This window comes from Branchiostoma floridae, chromosome 3, assembly GCF_000003815.2.
Source record: "Branchiostoma floridae strain S238N-H82 chromosome 3, Bfl_VNyyK, whole genome shotgun sequence".
NCBI lineage: Eukaryota > Metazoa > Chordata > Leptocardii > Amphioxiformes > Branchiostomatidae > Branchiostoma > Branchiostoma floridae.
Window position 1 is genome coordinate 2,141,333 of NC_049981.1, and position 21,845 is coordinate 2,163,177.

At 40.3% G+C, this 21,845-nt stretch overlaps 1 protein-coding gene across 5 annotated transcripts in view; it reads right to left on the reverse strand.

Annotated features, from left to right (window-relative positions):
- Positions 1 to 21,845, reverse strand: part of LOC118411072 (ras and EF-hand domain-containing protein-like) — a 55,466-nt gene that overhangs the window by 20,864 nt on the left and 12,757 nt on the right. For 2 of the 5 annotated variants that reach the window (XM_035813076.1, XM_035813075.1), the window contains exons 1-4: positions 12,075 to 13,059; positions 1,342 to 1,488; positions 670 to 760; positions 260 to 355 (exon numbers count right to left, since the gene is read on the reverse strand). In XM_035813076.1, the coding sequence (XP_035668969.1) occupies positions 260 to 355; positions 670 to 760; positions 1,342 to 1,488; positions 12,075 to 12,457 (717 nt within the window). In that variant the 5' untranslated portion in view covers positions 12,458 to 13,059. Of the gene's footprint in view, positions 1 to 259; positions 356 to 669; positions 761 to 1,341; positions 1,489 to 9,907; positions 10,022 to 12,074; positions 13,060 to 21,845 lie in introns of those variants that run through there. The other 3 variants (XM_035813078.1, XM_035813077.1, XM_035813079.1) reach the window with 2 other exon arrangements.

Genomic DNA, 21,845 nt, shown 5'->3' on the forward strand with positions numbered 1-21,845 from the left:
CTTCTTATATTCCTGGTTATTCGTTCGAGAAATCACTGTATTCATTCCAATTCTTGTGGCCGACCAGAATGTTTTTGTTAGGCTCAAAACATTTCATCCTTTGACGTAAGATACACTAGATATACAATACAAGACTTTACAAGATAGCTTTACAAGATTCATTCACGACTGTCCAAACAATATCCCAATCATATGTTGAAAATGACTTTATACCTTTATCAGCTCCTAAGAAACTCCCCAAAGAAGAAATCTTACCCACCTTCTGAAGTTTCTTGACAGACGCCTGCAGTTCAGCCTTCTCGGTTTCCCATCTTCTTCTCTCCTGCTCAAGTTCAAACTCAAGTCTCTCCTTTTCCTTAAAAAAATGTGAAGAAGAAATCAGCAGAACTCAGAACAGTGAGACCAACGGCTGTAACCAGATCTGTTGGCCATCTTGTATCGGCTTCAGTCTAACGTGCCTGATCATTGTTTGCTACCATGTATTATAGTGGGTTTACATTGCTACATTTTAGCAGTAACACTTACATCAGTCTATTTATCCTGTTGTGTACATCTTTCTCCTTTCTTGGTCCATCTATGCTTGCTATAGACGGTTGGGTGCATTGTTACAGTACTACATTGTTACATTGTTACGGTACCACACTGTTACATTGTTTACACCTGTCTCACCTGTTGTCTGCACTTCTCCTCCGCCCTGCTGATCTGCTGGTCCATCTCCTCCTCCATCTGCTGAAGATGCTGCTCGTGCGTCTCATTGGCTCTGAAATCAATGACGTCATGTTACTTACAGACGACTTGATACAGATGACGAAATTGTGAAAATGCTACAAAGTATCCACCAATGAATGAGCAACATCGAAATCTGACAGTATTCACTCGGATGGTCACTACTTTCATGAAGATCAGGAGAGAGTACGTAAGAGATAAAAGAATGGGATAGAGTAAGTGAGAGGAAGCAAAAGAGAATCACTACCTTTTCGGTGATTCCCCAATCCCTGCAGTCTTTAGTGATGGACAGAAGAAATCAGCGAGGAATAAGAGGGATAAAGAGTGAATGACAGGTAGGAAAGTGATTGAGTGAGTGAAAGAGATACAGAAAGAGCTGTTACTTATTGAGTAATGTCTTCAGTCTATCTACCTCTGTTAGTTTCTGCTGTATTCAAGATGGAAAGAGGGAATGATTGAAGGAGAAAGAGAGAGAATGAGAGAGACGCAGAGGTGTTACCTTCTTAGGGACTTCTCTTGTCTATCTTTGGTGGTTTTATAGTCCTTGATGGTGGACAGAATGAGTGATTGAGTGAAGGATAGAGGGAAGGAATGAGAAAGAAAAAGAGGTGTTACCTTTTTAGTGACTTCTCTAGTCTGTCTATCTCTGTTTGGTGGTTTCTATAGTCCTTGATGATTGACAGGACGACTGTTTCAAACTGAGGCAGGAGGTGTGTGGCCGAGCCGTGGAGCTGCTGGTAGAGTTCGCAAACATTCTCCTGGCTGGATAAACAAAAACAAACAAACACGTAAATAAAAAACAACAAAACCTGGCATCTAGTAACAGAATGAAAATTTTCTGGGCCCGTAAGTCAAAAGAACAACAACAACAAGAAAGAAGATGATAAAGAAATTAATAGAGGTCAACGCATTTTTCTGAAGAAGCTACCAAATTATCATTATTAATCATTATTTATAAAGTATTTAGCGATGCGTAATTATTATAACAAACATTAATCAAGGAAAATGGACTGAGAAAATTTGTAATTAATTCTGCGTGTTACGGATGAGTTCAATGACCTCCTTAAAGCGCCGTGTATGTATGCTTTTCTACACCCTGTTCAAAACACCCTCTGAGTATGCGGTGGTGTTTGTTTTGCACACATTCCCGCGTGTTTTGTACAAGCTGTCTTATTTATTTTGAAGGATAACCCTCCGAGTCGGACCGTGGGGAGGGGGGCAGCTGGAGATTTGCAAATAAACAGACGTTACAGTTCATGGAGGGAAGCTAGGTCGTACGGAAGAACGGACACGGTGGATTCTGACTGCAGTCATGCTTAATAAGCTGGTTAGATTATTAAACTGCGCATGCACAGCGAAATTCATTGTGGGTACTGTGTACCGGCTACTTTGGGTCCGGCCGGGCCCCGGGTTGAATTTAAATCGGACTTAAAATGAATCAGGGACCCAGTATAGATAGGTGCCGTGACCGACCAGTGGGGAACACCAAGTGGTACCCCACGGTATACAGCAGTCCACCGGGACAAATTTGAATCTTCGGAGCCCGGCCGGGGCTACATAAATTCCTAACGGGCATTGGTGGAATTGGGACCTAAGCCTAATACTGCTCTACAGGTCGTTTCCTGTAGACAGTGGAAGGAGAGTTCGCCATGACCTTATAGCACCCGATACATACAGGATTCATGTTATAGCGGACTTTCTCAGAGCAAGGACTCAGAACCAGCCATCGGATCTACTAATATTGTTACAGGACAAGTCGGCATCAGAAGAAAGTTTGTAACTAATGAGCTCCCCATTCATTCTCTGCTTTCAAAGTGTATTTTTGTACAGGCACAAAGAGCACTAAATAACGAGGGCCGATGCCATCTGCTCTGTTTTGGTAACAACCTGGCCCATTCTATCACCACAGAATTGCATTGCAAGCATCGCGACCAGGTTGGGTCGACATTCACTAGAAGAGTATTTTGATTATCTTTTCATTCAACGCCAGCTTCAATTGTACATTTCTGTCCGCGTACAAAAACAGTCGATAGTGAAGCCTGATGCCACCTCCTTCATTATGTTACAGTCGGGTCCTGTTTCAACGGCACAGCAAATATCACGATCAATAGTCGTAACTAGAGTATCTAGAAACCTAATTATTTCTTTGTTATGTTAAGAGCTACGTACGTACCAAATATCATAACAATCCATTCACAGATTCTTTAGTTGTGTAACTCTACAAAAACACAGACACCGCCGAAAACAAGATCTTCCAAATGAAATAAAGCAGCCACAAAGGTAAAACTACATCTACTTGTTTTTGTTTTTTTGATCAGGTCATTAATGTAATTATACTATCCATTATGCTCATCATATTTGTGTGCGAGTAGATAAAATGATGATCATATTTGTTGAAATGGTATTATCTTTACTAGGTTCAGACTGGCTACTGGCAGAACAAGGAGAAAAAAAAGAACGCATCAGCAAAAACAATATCTCTTTCCCTACCGGGAAACTATAATGAGGTTTTGATTGAAACCTTTACTTTAATATAGGAAAACGGAAGGGATATTGGAAACGAATGAAAACATCCAGCACAGTGCAATTGGAAACAAAAACAAAGTCAACCAAAGAAAGATATTAAGTGAACGAGGAAGAAAAATACGTAGAAAATACAAAAGATATAATGGGGAAAAATAAACATGGCTAGAGAGAAACACAGAGTGTGTAGCTGAGTAAGCGGTGTGTTTCCGTCATGCTTGGGCAACAGTGGGGAACGGTGTGAACAGAGTGTGACGAAGTGACCTTTCCAGCATCTAAATGGGACAACAACAAGACAAAGACAGGACAAACGTGAGACAAAGACAGGACAGCAATAAGACAGGATCAGGACGAGTCTCATCTATGTGTACAGGCTGTGATGGGGTGACCTTTTCAGCATTTAGACAAAGACATACAGGGCTAAATATGACAGAGACAGGACAACAAGAAGGCAAAGGTAGGGTAACAATGTACAAGAAAGGACAAGCCCATCGTCATCACACAGGCCCTGACGGGGTGACCCTTTCTACCGATCAAATAAGACAGCAACAAGACAAAGACAGGACGCCAACAAGTCAGAAACAAGACAAGTCCCGCGTGTAAAGTTTTCTACCGTCAAACACAATACTAAAAAAATTGATTGTATTTCATTTATCTGTATTAGAATACTGAACAATTGAATGTTTATGGACCTGTCGAAAACAGAGATTAGTCTGACGGAGTTGGATTGAAAAAAAGGCTCACTAGGCAGGAAAAAACGCTTACGGTATGAAAAGACTTTCGTTCAGTTGAAAAGAGTTCTGCTTTACAGTTTCAACAGACGTAATTTGTTCGGATCAGTAACAACTGCGCTAACCCCGTGGTGACAGACTTGCTGATTGTGTTTAACGTTAACTGTCTGAGGTTCATTGTTGACGTGCACGACCGTAGAGTCCCTACCGTGTTAAGGGCGTTCCCCGCTTTTTGTGCTGTCAACACTCACATGTTCGGGCGCGTGTATAGGATTACAAAGGGCCCGCGAAGGAAGATTGAGCCATGGTGATTTGATTGTATGAATTTTTTTTTTTTTTTTTTTTTTTAAAACTTTATTCAGTATAAAACAAAAAAGTACATACATTAACATGAGATATAACAACACTGGGTGAGAGAGTAGGGTAACAATCGTTGATCTGTGATTGAATTAACAGGTGTATCTAAGGGATATCTATCATTGGCATATTGACAATTTTTGCTTTAAAGTACTTCAAGTTTGGTTTCAAATTTTTCAAAAAACAGGTGTAAATTACATATTTGGCAATAAGGATACAATGTAAAAGCTTGTTGTCTCTATATGTTTCAGATATTCCATATATAATTAGATTCTCATTAATGTTCAAGTCTTGCTTGATTGTATGAATGATATTCTGCACTGCAAATATAAAATTGATTATATGAATGATATTCAGCACTGCAAAATTGATATAAAAATTGCGACTGTTAGGCAAATAGAATTGCCTCCATCATGAAATCTTATAAGTGGGCAGGGAGGTTGAACAAATGACTGAGCATACAGAGTATGGTATTCTTGACAATAAATCTTTCGTTTTTTTTACATATCTTCCTGTCTGACTTTAGAATTCATGTTGACATTCTATTACATTTGTATTCGTTTTTTGACGATAATTTACAGCATATGTTTTACTATTATTTTTTTTCAATATGATCGATGGGGGGGGGGCAACCAACATGGCCATACAAAGAATAAGAAGCTTTTATGTTTGTTATTACATGACGTAGATGCAAATTCTGTATCGTTACGTTTATAAACAGGACAGCTAAAAATCCATTTATAGCTCTTAGACCTGCCATGTTCCCCACCCAACAACAAAACAGCGTCAGCGAAAGAGTACACACACCTTGCAGGTGTAGAAACAACAGGGACAAATCAACTATGAATGGTAGAAACATGACGTCATTCGTGGGAAAGGCACAGTAAAGTTCGACATTTAATTTTCTTGATCATATTTTCGTTGATTATATGGACACCAGCCGCACACACATCAATTTTTGGCCGTTTCCCAAAAACTTTGAAAAAGATCTAACCATACTGTACATTGTTCAAATCACCCACAAAATAGAAAAAAAACATATACAATGTATCTGAAAATGTATACTGATTTCACATAATGCCAACGTCAATTCCAAGGTCAAAAGAGAAGACGTGAAGGAGCCAAAATTAATAATCCATTGGTCAGTTTGTCATGATACTCTATGTGTGTTATTTATTCAACCTTCCTGACCAACTAGATTTCATAACGAAGGCAACTTTTTGCCAATTTTTTTTTGGTTCTTCGCACGTTCGCATCAGTTTTGAGGTTCCCAGAGGATGTCATCTATATAATAACATAAACATAAACATGGCCTAAGGCACAACCGACAGTCAACACGTATCTTCGATATCTATTTCACAAGGCTGTTGACGTTTGTACGCCAAATCTAAGACTCAGCGCCAAGAATTTCAATTCACTATCGCGAACTTGTCACGCTAACAATGTCACGTAGTCCCAATAACGTGAACATATATGTAAAGGACCGCGACTCTGAAAGGTGACTTAAACCTCTACGGTAACGGGGAGATTGGAAAGGCATGGCTTTACAATTTGTCAAATACTGATCAAACTGTACGTAAACAAATGATTCATTCAATCGCCCCCCCCCCCCTCACGCCACTTTAAGGTCAAGGGTCATCGGTCGGTAAGAAATCCAAACATTCCACCAAACATCCGGGTCTGAAGGGCAATTCACCCGTCATGCAACAGTCGGCAACAAAAAAAAACTGCCACACTTGTCGTGAATCAAATACCTTCTCCAATCGAACAACTGCTACACTTCAGGAGACACTTACTGTACATAGCACATAAACACCATATTTCGACATTATCGTGTAGCAATATAAAACTGCCACATTTGCCACAAGATGATAATGCCACATTTGTAATATAATAAACATCCTATCTGTGTTGTGGATAAGAAAAAAACTGATACCATTTTCGACATATTCGGCAAATAGCAAATAGTCGACTACTACATAGATATCATCATCATTATCATCAGTCACTGTGTTCTACATCTATAGTCTTTGGAAAGTCCTATATAGCTGCAGTCAGTCTTTCTTCATTTTTTTCCACTGTGCTTTGCATCCTGTGAGCTTCCTTAGCTCATAGATATACTATTATTGAAAAATGTTTACACTGATTCTAGCCTCACGTATGAATAGTCAGATGAAAAAACTGAAAAGTATTCGTCTGGAAAACGGACCAAAGCAACAGCACAGATGGAGGTTATTCATTAATTATAGTACAGGTTATGAAACCAATGTAATTGAGTGTTATGAAACCAGAAGCTACAGCTGGTCTGTTATGAAAGAATAAACCCCCCCAGGTAGTAATTAAACCAACGAAAATTATGTTATGAAACCATGTAGCTATAGGCGATCTGTTATGACAGAATGAACCGCAGGTAGTTATGAAATGATCATGAATAAAGATGAGGTTATGAACCCGTGGAGCTACAGGTGGCTGTTATGTCAAAATAAACCCCAGGTGCAGGTGACAGTGGTGGTGCGTTACGACGGAAATAAATGAAGTCACGTTATAAAACATACACACATCTAAAACTCTCAAAACTTGTCTGTATGAACTGTTTGTACTGCAACGGTTTGACTTTGAATCGTTACATTCTAATAAACGGATAGATTTGGATAGCAATTGGATAGATTTTGGAAATCCGAAATCAGGGGTAAAATCCCAAAATTTCAAATTCTATCATAGCATACAACTTGAATCTATGGATTTCTTACATCAAGGGTTTTTGACGATCCAGTTAATTGCTTGAGTAACTGCTACATTGCGTATCTTATTACCTGGATATTCAACGTTCATCGACGTGCAGTATTCTAACAGTTACAGAACACTGTTCAATGATTTTCTCTCCAAATTCCAATAGTAAAAAATTTGAAGCTCTACCGGATTTTCTACCAGATGAATAACTAACCTATACATTAACGTAAACATACATTTCACTACGCACGTTTATTTATATTACACCACAAATCATACGTTATCTTTATGATTTTATATATTACATTAATGTTTATCATGTTATCTTTATGCTTATCATAAACTTGATATTGAGGAACGTAATTAAAATATTTCGGCTTCAGTATGTCTAGACTGGGTTATTAAATATCACAGTATGATGCAAGAGTTCCAATTTGCAACATTCTGTTGTCACAACGACGTTGCTACAAAGTAGACATTCATGCAATTCTTACAATGTAGCCGTTTGATTGAATATACAACTGTGGACGTTCATGTAGCATTTACAATGTAGCCGTATCAACTGCTGTGTTTGTTTTCTAACGACCGCTTTTGTAACCTTCGCTAATTTAGTCCTGTGCCTGATATGGTCGCCATGGTTACTAAGAACTTTGGACCAAACAGTAGGGCCATACGTGGGATCACCATGGTAACGTAAAAATGTCAACCAGCTCAGACCAGAACAGACTGGTTTGGGTGATTTTACCCCACTTTTGCTACATTTTGCATATTCACGACAAGACTATTGATGATAAAGACGCTTGTTACAATGTCGCAATGCTGGTATATTATGATACCCAAAAGCATGAAGTTTTTGTGGGCGCTATCTGAATTGCTTGATCATTTCTCCACTCCACTCCGTGCCAAGGCACAATGACCCGAGTTAAGAAGTAAATTTACCCTCCCTTTTCAGGAAGATAAATAAGTAACTACAAGTAAACGTCGCCTTTACGGGCCAGTGTTCTGGCTTAAAGTGAAGGTCGTTGGTATAGCGAAATCTTGCTATCAAATTATTCGTCTTTAACATAAAAAAGGCCTGCCGACTCTCAATAGAGCCCGTTGCAAGGTAGCCAGGACCGAAGACAATATGCTCAGATAAGGAAAGGTTTAAGTGCAGCTTGTCCAATCGAGGAAGTCCCCCAAACCCTACAGTACCTTCTACAGATCTGCTGCAAACTCGGCCTAACGTACACCAGCATCGACCTACGAAAGGCTAACATTACTCAATGCCCGACAGTGGATCCAGGGGTGGAGTGACAAGATACGATGACGAACAAGATAATTAGAAAGATTTGCAACACAAAAGTAGCATCAAGATCATAAAGAAATACCTTACAACCCCCTCCCCTTACAATCACAAAAAAACAAAAAAACAAAAAAAACAATTCCAGAACCCAAGCTTTGTCCCAAGACTCAAATCCCTTTTCCAAATCCAGTTCCCACTCCCCTTCCAACCTGTGCAATAACCACATGTGTAGAGTATTCGTCTTGCATTTAGTATGTTGTGAGTTCGGCCCCTGTTCTGGTCATACCAAAGAATTCGAAAATGGTACATACTGCTTTCACTGCTTAGCACTCAGCATTTGAGAAAGTGTAAGGTAGTTGAACACACTACTATCAGTGGACTAGCCCCCTGCTACAGTGATTACTGCTGTGTGGCCTAAGGGTTATTGAAACAGAGAGTTGTGCCGCCCTAGACACCATCTACTGCGGGAAGGACTTTACTAGTTTCTCCTTAAATGCACCCCCCCTCCATCAGAAGACCCCCTTAATACCCCAATAAAAGCTCTTAAGACGTCCTTCAGTCATGTTGACATCCTGCTCCCGGAGATGGGAGTCAAACAGACGTCAGAATTTTAGTATAACGTATCCGGTGTATTATTTATGTCAGGCTGACCCGGTAACGGTATGCAATTATACCGGTAGATTATCAGAGGCCAGGAGTAAGATATAAAACCGGTGTATTATTAATGTCAGGCTGACCTTATAACTGAACGGCATTACCCCATGTATGTGGTTAATATAGAAAATGAATTAATGACTGAATTTCGTTTAGTCAATGTAAATGAAGGAGTACAAACAAATCTCCTTTCAATAGTGTTTCGGATGTTAATTGGTCCGTTGGTATAGTGAAGTCTGTTGGTAAAGTGAAAGCTTTTAATCTAACTTTTTGTTTGAGTTAATGAGTGAATGAGTGAATGAATGAATGAATGAATGAATGAATGAATGAATGAATAAACAAATAAACAAACGAATGAGTGAATGAATGAATAGTTGAAAATGAATGAATGGTAAGGACTAAATGGACGTAAACCAACAAAATTATAAATTTGAAGTTAAGACAAAAAGACCATATAGCAAACTTTTAAGTTTAACATAAAATTATAGCATTTTATAGCAAAACTAAATCTAACCTTCCGTAACATTAGAAAATGGCTTGTCTTAAACTTACAGTAAGACACACATAGTAGAATAGTACATACAGCAGTATGTACAGCCATTGGATTATCAATAGAAAGATTCAACCCATACTGTTGATGTACAGATCTGACGAAGGCTCGTTCAAAGCAACTCATTCTGTATGAACATCTACATACCAAAACCAGAGAGGCTTTGTCAAGAAAACCAATGTATGCCTATGCGAAACCAACCTCCTACGAGCAGACGACACGACATCATTCAAACGACTACAATTATGACGCCGCAAAACTACCAATTCTTACAACACCGACTTGCTTATTGGAACATATTTCTTCTACATTTGATATCGTCTGGGACACGAGTAACTGTTGAAGTCTTACCTAGGTAATAAGTCGAAATCTTCCTCATCGAAGCAAATGAAGTCGTTCTCGGACCACATTTTGAGCGCTCTGAATGGGTGTAAGTATCGTCTGATAATGACGTAATGTCAATATGACACCAGCTGGGACTTGTCGAACATGTTCTCAAGACTACTAAAGCGTAACAGACAACAACAATTTAACACTTGGTTGAACATTTCTTAAAATTTCATTGAAACTTAAGCTAATCTTCCACTGTTTGTAATGATATCTTATTCATGAATTACGTAGTATGGGATATTTCAATGTTTCATTATACAGTGGCGTTATAAAACCCAGCATTAAAATGTACCTGTTGTGAATTGGAACATTCCAAGGTGAGGCTATAATTAGCCCTGGAAGATTACATTTGGGTAATTCCAATGGCAATAGGGGGCCTTACAAAATTTGCTTCAAGTGTTTTGTTTATGTATGGTCTTAGCATATTACGATTTTGATGAAACAAGATGTCTTAAAAAGGGTTTTACCACTTCATGTCTGCTGACAAATGGACGCTTCCAAGATACAAAGGATGATGGAATGGTTTTGGACTGTTCCACTGCCTGGAGGGGGCGGAAGATTCAAACACTATAATTGCCTCCCCTACAGCAATTTGGGACTTCCCTATAGTAGTCAGTCGGGGTAATAGGTCGATAATTCGGGTCATTACAAGCCAGGTCAGATTAGATGTGTAAACAAGTCATTATGAAAATTTAAACCTAGAATATATCCTGTATTTAACGTGTCGTCAGTGGCTCTTGTTTATATTGTAGAATACTTGTATCTATAAGTTCAGACTAAAGAAACGGGTGGTCAAATTTATCTCATAGATCCAAGAAATTAAACCCAATTAGCCCAGCTTAGTGTCAGGAACAATCCTTGACCTTAATGTATGAGGTCACGGTTTGGACCCACGTGACTCTGACTCACTTTCGTCCGCCATATTGGACATTTAAACTTGGCAGTTACCGGGTAAATTTGAACCTGTCTATGCAAAATATGATTGTCACTTTTGTTTGGTATTACACGCAGGCAAATACGAATACAGTTGCTAGGTAGAGTACTAAGTAACTTTTGTATCACGATTCTTATGACCTTCATTGACGTAAACGTAAATACAACTTGGCACTTGACCGTAGGTTCATTTGCACTTAGGTTGAGCAGGCCTCAGCCTTGCTGAAATTAAAAATATTTACGTACAGGTGAACAGGGCTATTTTCCCCATGCATTTTTTAAACTTTCATCTAGAATACACCTACAGACCAGAGGAAAACACAAACTCTACTGGACGTTTAACCCCTCAGACGTTCATGCTAGTCTTAGACCAAAGGTTTCTCTCTTTCTGGATTGTATGAAAACCTGCGGACGGTAAAGTTTGGGTAACAGTTCAATATGTTTATCTTTCGCTGTGTTTGTTTGCGTTTATGTATTTGAGGAAACCCTAACGGTTTTTGTGCTGCTTTCAGAATGTAAACCTGCATGGAGTTTACAAATAAAGAGCTCGGTGTGTTTACCAGAGTGTTCAACCTTGTTTCTGTATAAATAGGACTGTTATCTTAACCACAATGTGTCAGCAGGCTTCGAAACTTAGATGCAATTTGTTCTGCTCTCAAATTGAAAGCCTCTACCATGACGACATAGAAATCTGAATATGTTAACAATTTCTAAAAAGGGAACTGTGTCTGCTATGGCTGAAACAATCGGGACGTTTTGTTTTGCTTTCGGACATGGAATGAAATAAAATCGATCGAAAACCTCTGCGCGATTGACATCGTAAAGGGCATAACATGTCTCTGTTTTATTTTTGTAAACAGCTTTTAATATTTTTCCATAGAACTGTTATTTTGACCAGAAGTTTTTAGCAGATTCTAAAATTCCACGCATGTTTTAGGTAGTACTGAAAACCTCACCCGACTTGACATAAAGATCTGATCGTGTTTGCCTGGTTGCAGTGAGAAAGTTTGCAAAAAGTGCCTTTAATTTTCCCAAGAGCACATGATCGGTAGCATGAAATGATTTGAACCCAGGGTATCTGGATTTTGGGCCAAATACCCTGTGTTTCTGGACCCCACACGTGTCAGTGACAACAAATAATATAAATAAGCGAACCTCTCTTGGGTTGACATCGTGAAAAGGCAAACGTGTTTACCTGGGCAGTAGGAACAGATCTCGCCCGGACCGGTGACTGAAATGACCCCAGGCCTCCCTTGTGACAGGGCTAGAAGTTCTAACCACCCGACCAGTGCAGGCTGGCGAGGATACCGCCCTCCGTCGAACAAAAAGCTCCACATGTTTCAGCCCGTCTGTGAACTCATGCAAACTAATTCTCCGGTCGCCATCTTTGTCCAGTTCTTTAAAAACCGCCTCCACTTCGTCTCCATCCAGTTCGAGATTCTGACACAGGTTCTCGAAGTCCGATTTTTCGATGAATCCGCTTCCCGAGCGATCCAGGTTGCTGAAAATTTCTTCCAAGTCCTCCGGTTCGGAGCCGAAGCTGTCTTGTTCCATTAAGAAATTATCGTCAACCTCCATTACTTCAAGTTACCTGCTAAAATAACAACAAAGCCAATCCGTTCAGTGTTTTCAACGAAATCCTAAAATAGTTCACCCTCTTCACTGATAATACGAGAGACTCATGTTTTGTCGTGCGATGCCGCTGTCAATCAAATTCCAGTCACGACGTGAGGATCAAATCTTGCCGGTTCGTTTGGAGAATCAGGTGAGTGATTCATCACACAAAGGGTTGATAGGTGACGTCTTGCGACTTGTCTTGGCGGAATTCCTTTGAGATTCACGGGGAATTTACTTCTCCGAACACCGTACCAGTCCCTCAGAAAATCTTATCTGCTCGAGTTGTTAGCTCACTGACACCTGTTGGAGTCCGGGTCGTCCGGTCGACCCATTTTCACTCACACTCTCGTCCAACGGAGCCGTCAATCACCTTGAGAGAGAAGATCTAATTCCCGCGCTTTTCTGTTGCGTCTTCTGTGACAGAAAATATGATTAGGTGCGCTAATATGTCCCTGTCAAACGGCAAACCTGGCCCATAAGAGCTCGTTCCCAGCGTATCCGGGCGGAAGGTGCCCTCTCAGAGAAAAGAGTCGTCCTACTCTCGTGTCACTCAAGCAAACAAGTGGCGCGATGACGTCATGAGAGGGCACAACACATGTTGCGCCTTGTTTGCGCATCGCTGAGGTGCCAACGACAACCAATCAGCGTGAAGTGGGCTTGGGCAAAGTGCAGAAGCCGTCAGTAACGCAAACTGTAAATATTTCTTCACGGTGTGGGGCATTTTTTTTTGTAAATCTTGGACGTCGGATTCACGAAAACAGTGTACTAGATATATCACTATTGTCTTGACAGCCTTATCACTAATTACACTGCCGCCTAATTATAATGATCTCGTTACAAATGACGCATAATTTGTGAAATAGCAGCTGGTTATTGATTACCAGGGGACAGTAGCATCAGTTCTTTATCTGTTGCTAACGGCATCAGTTCAGAAACCTCTCAGCATGATTGGTTATATTTATAGTAAAGAGATCGTTGCAAGTATTTCAAAAGGATCATTTACATCTATCTAGTAAATGTTTTTCAGCGTTACACCTTTTAAGGTGTCTTAAGAGATTAACAAACTTTAACAGAATGCAAGGCAGCCAGAGATAGCAGACTTCACCCATTTCCCATACAGCTTTGCGACTAATCCAATTCTATAGCAGTCAAGTACACTAAAAACTCTCCATCAGAAAGTCAGAGATGGCAGACTTCAACCCTTTACCCATATTGCTTGATTTGTGACCCTGCAAGTCCCACAGACAAAATAGCAGCTCGCAAAGAAACAGACGAACAGACAGATACACAGACGGACATACAAGCCGAGAAAGTACCTTACTTCCTTGAACAGAAGTAACGAAACCTTGCGACGATTCTTTGTCTGCTATTTTCAGCCAGTATTGACACCATAGGAAGTAGCCAAGATCGATAAGTTTTATCGAGTTTAGATAAAAAGTTATCGATTAATCGATCCGTAGATAATCAATAACTAAGCCACAGAAAGAAGCAGTGTATTACGTCATCACGGTTTCAATCAGATAGGAACAATCCTGACGTGGTCTGGAAAAAGTCATTACATCCTTCATGACAAATATGCTAAACGGGCTTCGTTTCAAGTTGCTGGTTAGACTACAGACAGTAAATTAGATAACAAAATACGCTTACTTGGCTATAGTAAGTCCCTCTACTAATACATGTATACACAAAAAGTGAACATAGAAAGCTCAAAGTATATGCATACATACAAGTATATATTACATTTATCCTATTGTAGGGTTAGCATTGCAGTATCGGGCTACGTTAGAAATGTAAATCTGGTTAGACGTACAGTGACTTAACCTGTATAATACACAAGTAAAATCTGTACAAATAATAGTGGTTTGTGCTGAAATAAAATTCAGGACAAAAGATATTTTTAAAATGGTACTAGTTAACCCTGGATGACAGCATATTACGGGCATCAATGGTTAAACGTCACATACCAAATTAGGCACTATAGTCATGCAGTTTGTTATTAAGTCAAATTAATATCTTAACCACGTCCACGAAGCTAATGTTTTATAAACAGCGGATTAGCCGTTATATCAAGCTGTTGTACCGGCTGTCAACTGGCGTGAATGAAAACAAATTATCGTGTATTCAAAACACGGGCCAAAAGTCAGGCGGGCGGGGGATCACGTGGTGTAAAGGGTTGGATCACGTGGTGCAATAACCGGGGATCACGTGGTACTGTTGGTAGTGTCACGTGGTGCAACAGGTGGGGATCACGTGGTACTGTAGATAGTATCAGGTGGTGCAACAAGTGGGGATCATGTGGTACGGTAGATAGTGTCACGTGGTGCTACAGGTAGGGTCACGTGGCGCTGTACGAGGGGTACTATGTTATAATCAAATACTCGACAACGTGACTAAGTTCACGTAAGCTGCAGAAGTATTGCGTATATACTTATTGGTGACCATTGAAAAAAATTTCATAGATAAGTTACAATTTCTTTACGTTTTGTGAGCTTTGTTGTCTTTCAGATCATAAACTTACACATATTGTATCGTATTCCGATTATGAAATCAAGAGCCACATAGATACGGGTAGCTGTATAAAAAGTGGGCCTACCTGGTTTAATCTAACTCAAGTGCTGTGTGTTGTAAGTGATAGAATTCCCTTACCGTATGATACTTAAGAGCGTGCGCTCTAAAGATAAAACGTAAGGCAAAAGAAGAACGTTCAAGTTCCAAGGGGGGATTTTTCGTCATTGAACAATTTTTTTACAAAGCCATGGCCCATTACAATGTCACATCAAACGCAGCTTCTCCTTCACTAACATCTAAAAGCGACAAAGTGTCCTAAATCGTGTAATAGGTGTCTTACCTTACCGCTTAGGGGTATAGTGTACTTTAAAACCTCTGTAAAGGCCATTACCGACAGACACGATCATAGCACTTTGGCCTGGGATTCATAGGTACAAGTGCTCCTTATAAACTTGATTGATGGTATGAAAGCTTTTGTAAGGCATTGTCACGTTTTTTTTGGAAACACTGTACAACGTACTTTACAGACAAGAGCGTTACACCACTGTGACACTATAGTCAACGATTAGCAAGATCCAGTGCAATTGTATTAAAAGCACTTGCAAGAAATGATACGCAAAGTTCTTAGTGTCTTGGGTTTAAACTGTCTATTGACTATACGTTTCTCCAAGCAGACGTTGAAAGGCCGGAAATTATAACGTTTTCGGAATGATTTATGCGTTCTGTGATTCAAATATCCATGGACAATCTTACAATAAACCAGTCACAAGCGGCACCTTGCGATTTATACTCAAACTGCAGTTTATCAAACTACGTTCGCCATTGAATCCTTCGTATTGAAACAGGTGTGTTGAAATTTGTCTTCAAGCAACATTTGACCAGTCTTTGTTCTTCTTCCTTAAAAAAAAACCTAAGAAAGTACAGCTTTCTAAGATAGTCTCAAGGAGCTCGGGTAGCGTCTTGTTTCTGCACAGTGTGTTGCGTGGCACTAGCAGGTCTGGCGTGACGTTAGGCTGCGCCCTGTGACGCTACCTTGTGTTCACGTAAAGTGACGGCAGGTTAATCATGCCATGCTAACGGCACGGGTCAGCGGACAGGGGAGCTAAATATTTGGGTTAGCTTATAGGCGGAGGCAACATGGGTTTAAATGGTTGACTTACAGAGAAGTCATTTTCTTCATGCATTTCTCTAATCACATTACATGATTTTCAGCTAGGCTATGATCGGGACCCTGTAGAGAATGGGCACGATATTTTTACCTCCAATGTTATTATTTTGATGATATATGAACGTATAGTTATTGTTTCTTGAAGTTTGCAGGGAACTTGTACGACTTTCTGGAAAAAAAAGCCATCAGTTTGTGATGGTACGACGTTTGTGACCTGGCCCCAAGTTGAAAGTTCCGCCCGATTCGAGAATAGTGCGTGCGGTGAGGGGATTTCAGACTATCCTTAACGCTCAGGTGAACACCAAGGTAAACACACAGGTAAAACCCAGCCAGGTAAACATTTAAGATTACCTGGGCTTGTACGAAGGAGTGGACCTAAATACTTAAGAAGGGATATAACCACCCAGGTGTGAATAAACAAACTGCGGTAAGACCTGTCCGTCCCGCTCTGATTCTGATTCTTACCCGGACTGGATTTGTTTGTTTGTTTTGTCTGTTTGTTGATCAAAAATCTCAGATCGTGAAAGAGCAACAGGCTTAGGCCTATAGGTGAGAATGTCTGGCAACGCTGCATTGTGTATAGTATAGTATAGGAGTTAGAAACACACAGTAACACACACACAGACACAGACACACACGCACACACACACACACACACACATGCATGTACACACGCACATACACACACACACACACATACACACACACACATGCACACACACAAATGCACACACACACACGCACGTGCATACAAATACAGCAGATATCCACAAACCCAAGACAAACCCAAGTCTTTACCGAGGAAATAACAACGGGAACCAGTGAATCACGTGACCGACAACGGCAACAGGTGGTTTTCATGATTGGAGGGCGTGCATGGGGGTTACGGCTTCACCAGAAGATCACAAAAATAACAGTGGCAAACAGCAATTTGAAAAATAAATTTTCAGGAAATTTTTCTTATCGCTTACGCTAAGTATGCCATTTTTGAAAAGCCCTGTTCTTTTCTTCAAAGTTCAAAGAAATGCGAAAGATGTTGACTAAACGACAAAGGCACGTTTGGCATTTAAACCATTTTCCAATTAGTTACAGATATGTTTTCTGCAGTGTTCTGTAAATATTTTCAAGCTTCCATCTTATATAAGGTGATTTGCAAATATGCTTCAAATCGTTCCACGACAATATGTCGTATCGGTGTCGAGAAGGGGCTGGGTTCAGCACTTCTTTATTCTCGACATAACCATCAGTTTCCTTAATTGTGCCGAAATATTTTAGAAATGTACACTCATAAATTCTGAACTTATTATTTCCGCCAAGAAGGTTATGTTTTCGGAATTGCTTGTTTTTGTGACAGTGATAACTAGAGATGGATTGTATTTATATTTGGTACGTGCACGGGTGTCGAAATGATTAGATGTTGGCCCCCTTGCGGCTTGCTACGGTGCAGTAGCGGATCGTCAGGTTTTGATATCTTTTTTTTTTGGACATGCTGTGGGCGTGATTTTTAATTGTTAGATAGCTCTTGTGAAAAACAGTATGTGCTGTAAGTTTGGTCCCCCTAGCAGCTTTTATGAAACTGCATACGCTGATTATGTTTTTGTGACTTTTCTGTATGTTATGCAGTAGTTGTTATTGTATGAAGCCCTACGAGGCGGCCTCAGTCCGTACGTGCCATCCTGCATGTTATCAACAGCAGGCTCTGACGCGCCTTGTTCGAGCTACACAATGTACATGTTTTTCCGCGCAAAGATCACAGGAAAAACAACCAAATTGGCAAGCATTCTGCACATAACCCTACGAGCACACGTTTCACAAGGCCTAATTCCAATCACTTGTTTAGTACAGGTGGTTTGGACATGAGGAAAACATGAAAAATACCCAGGCATTCTTATGTCGCTTAGAAATATGCCCGGCAAAGACGCTGATGTCTTTTTTCCAGGTCTTTTTTCTTCTTTTATACATGTATATCAAACCCTTCTGCGTCCTTGAATCGATCCAGCTATGCAAGTTGAAATATGTAAATTCAAGACTGTTGAGCAAAAACACAAGCTTCAAAACTTGCAATCTCTATCTTATATGCAACGAACGACAAGATAATTTCTTTTTCCTTCTTTCTAAATTCTATGACATCCGCTTAAAAAAAGGCCCTCTTGGTTTCCACCCCATCATCGGATGGTACAGTCCTAGATTGAACACCGTTACAAAATCAAAACGACAGGATAAGATCTGTTTTGATGGAGCAAATCTATTCCTATCACCATAATGAAAATTATTATGCACCAAAATGACTATTATTATGATCAAACGACGTCGACGCCGTTTTTAAAATAGCCCAGGAGACGGTAACGTGCAGTTATAATGATTTGATTTCGGTGGTCAGAAAATAAGATTGGCAAGCATGAAACAACCCTAGATTTAGAAATCTAGGTGGTATGTATAGCTGTCTGCGTTACACAAGCTTAAGCTGTCGCTGTCAGGGGCTCATTTGGATACCTGTCTGATTTCAGTCTATTTTCTTTCACCTGTAAGCCAAGGGATTAATTAAAAAATAAGAAGACCCTGGCCAATAGGAGATGGTGATTCTCTGTCACTATGGACATATGTATTATAAACACATCTAAGTCTGGCAGTGATTGGTCCATGTCATCACAAAACTATAAGTTATAAATCAACAGGATTGGGATGTTTTCGACTGTCTTGACTGTTGGCCTCCGCGTCCTTTTATGTAAGGCGTAAATACACCATCTTATCCTTTGTAATCTGTAGGCAGCCGCCCAAATCAACGTAATTCGTAATCAGCACATTAGCCGTAACGCGCAATTGGTCGCTTTCACTCTTCGTAAATCGTAGGTAGTTAAAGTCTACGTAACGTAAACGTAACCCATGAATTAGTAAAAACCAATCAAATTTGCACCTCAAAATGCAGGAAAAGGCGCTTCAGATGGCTAAGATTTCAACATTTTCCAGGAAAGCATGCCTTGGTACCCCCTAGGATTGTCGCAACTTTGGCGCTCCACATGCTAAAGATTCGGTCGGCAATATTTCCCCCTACACACACACACACACACACACACACACACACACACACACACACACACACATGCAGACCCTCAGATTTAGAGGCATCTAGAGGCCTAACAAGTGGAAGGACTAGGATTCCAGCTATGACTATAGAAAACATATCAGCTGTCATCAGGCGATTAATTAGCGTGACCCCTGACCTCAATCGAGGCGACTATAACTTCGGTTGTGGGAAGCCACAACATTCTGCCATCGGGAGTGTGTTTTAGTCAATATTTTGGTGAAAACAGACGGAATGGGCAATTGGAAGAAAATACCACAAGCAACCCATCCCCTTTCACAGCACAAAGTGAACAAATGTTTGAGCTAGGGGTGGGTACCTGTACAGAAATTTCAGGTAGAGGTCAGGTTCAGGTTCATAGGACCAGGTTTGTGAAAACTCGTGAATGTGCAATACTCAAAACAATGGTCCAATTTTCCACAAACTTTAAGGATCTGTTGGTGTATTCGACTCCAGCTGGCGTTTTAAAATCTAATCTTTAACATTGTCAGTATATACTATTTTTTATAAGTGTGATGGGTTCTTTAACGTTCTTGAGGTGTGACTCTCCTCAAACACGTGACCCCTGGCTTTAGGCAACATCCAAAATATTGCAACCATTCTCAGTAGCATAAAAATCAGGAGAGCGGCATAAGCCGGAATATTGTATATGTAAAGGGTTAATCTATTGTACGAAACATCTCTGTTTCCCTCCGCGCCACATGAGACTGTTTACATCCCGCTTTGTTTGCCTAAGTCCGCCGGGCTCTGAAAGGACTTTGTGGCCAAAACACAGATTACGAAATATAACCACAACACTGGTGCGCGCTCGCCATGGGTTACGGGGTGGGGGAGTCAGCTTACAGTGCAGAAGGGTTGACACAGTAGGTACTCTAGATGTGTGTGCTCGGTAAACTACGGCGTTAGGAGACTTCGGAATTTTCATAAGAACTAGCTTATTAGATCGGAAATAGTACGTGACGCTGTGTACTTTAACATGTACACTCGACGCATTTTGTTGTGCGATTGTCTGCCATGGTATAACTTCTAGTAAAAGAAAAGTGACGTCTTATTGGAGTAACGGTTAGGGCGCTGGGCCCATAGTTCAGTGGTCTTGGGTTCTAATATCTACTGATGTTGTGCCCTTAGGAAAGGCACTTTGTTCAACTTTCCGCATTTCACTCAGGTATAAAATTGGGTACCTGTACCAATATCTCGCCCTTGACACAGTAGATAACAATCCACTGCCCTTTAACTACGCCCTGAAAAAGGCTATGGGACTTCCTTTACCATTTCACGACTATAGGATCAGAAATAGAATGTTTGCCAATTAATGGGTCGGTCATACTCGTTACCGTACATTTACGCCATAAAATTACGCCAAATGATCTCAAGTTTGGCAAAACGTATTGTATGGAATCTCCTGGGCTCTTTTATTATGTCTTATTTCGAAATAAAGTAAATACGACAGAACCAATGACGATAATGGCAAAGTTCAGTCAACATTGATACAAAGATAGATTTGGTCAGGGCGTGTAAGAATGCTGCTTGCCATATGTGTGACAAGTGTATCAGAAAACAAACACAGTATGGCGCCAGAAAAAAATAGTCACTATCACGTCACGGGTACAAATGTAGCGACTGCTGCTGTACCGTGAGAAATGTGGTGATTTTGGAGCGACGTTTGCTGTTGTGATGTCAAAGGAATGGCTAGCAGGTTAACGTTTGAGCGATCACCACATTTCATGCAACAAAATCCCCTAATCTCAAATAGAATCTCCCCAATTTCTGTCAAAATTTCTGTCACGGTTAGGGCTGGGTACCGGTACAGAAAATTCAGGTCCAGGTCCGGTTCAGGTCCAAAGGATCAGGTCCAGGTCCGAACCTGAACCTGGACCTGATTCAGTATGACTCATACCAATGGTCCATTTCACTACAAAGAAATCTGTTTGGTGGAGTATTAGACTTACACTTGCGTTTCAAAATCCTACAACGCTAACTGCACATGTACGTTTGGCTGTAAAACTTGGTAGAAATGACTATAAACTCTACTCTACTTCACTCTTGTTATTTTCTTCCACCTGCAAGCGCCAAAACGTGTGAATATCTGATAAAACAATATGTTAATTTTCTAATCGGTCCAACATCCGGTCCACCTGATTTTTTCAGGTCCGGTTTTTCTGGACCGGTCCAACAAGAACAAACGGTTTTGTACCGGTACGCTGTACCGATACCTAGCCCTAGTCACGGTTGTTTGATTTGGGTTGATCTACTGAAAAAATGGGGTGTTTTTTAACATCTCATTCGTGGTCTGAATATCATATTCAACTATTTATTTCTTTTCACAATCACGTTTCTGTCACCATTACTGATTTCATCAAGCACCCTTAGTCATATCTGAAATGCCAAACATTTTAAATAAGATTTTAGACATATGAACGGAAGTTATTTCCTCTCAGAAGGGAAAACACAAGAAGTCTAGCCCACACGATAATCTAGATCAAAACGATCTGATTATCGTGGTGACATCTGGCAAAAGGGTGTAGACGGTCAAGTGCCCCCCTTCGAGAAAACAAACACCGTTTCCATAAAAGGCAAAAGCACGGGAAATG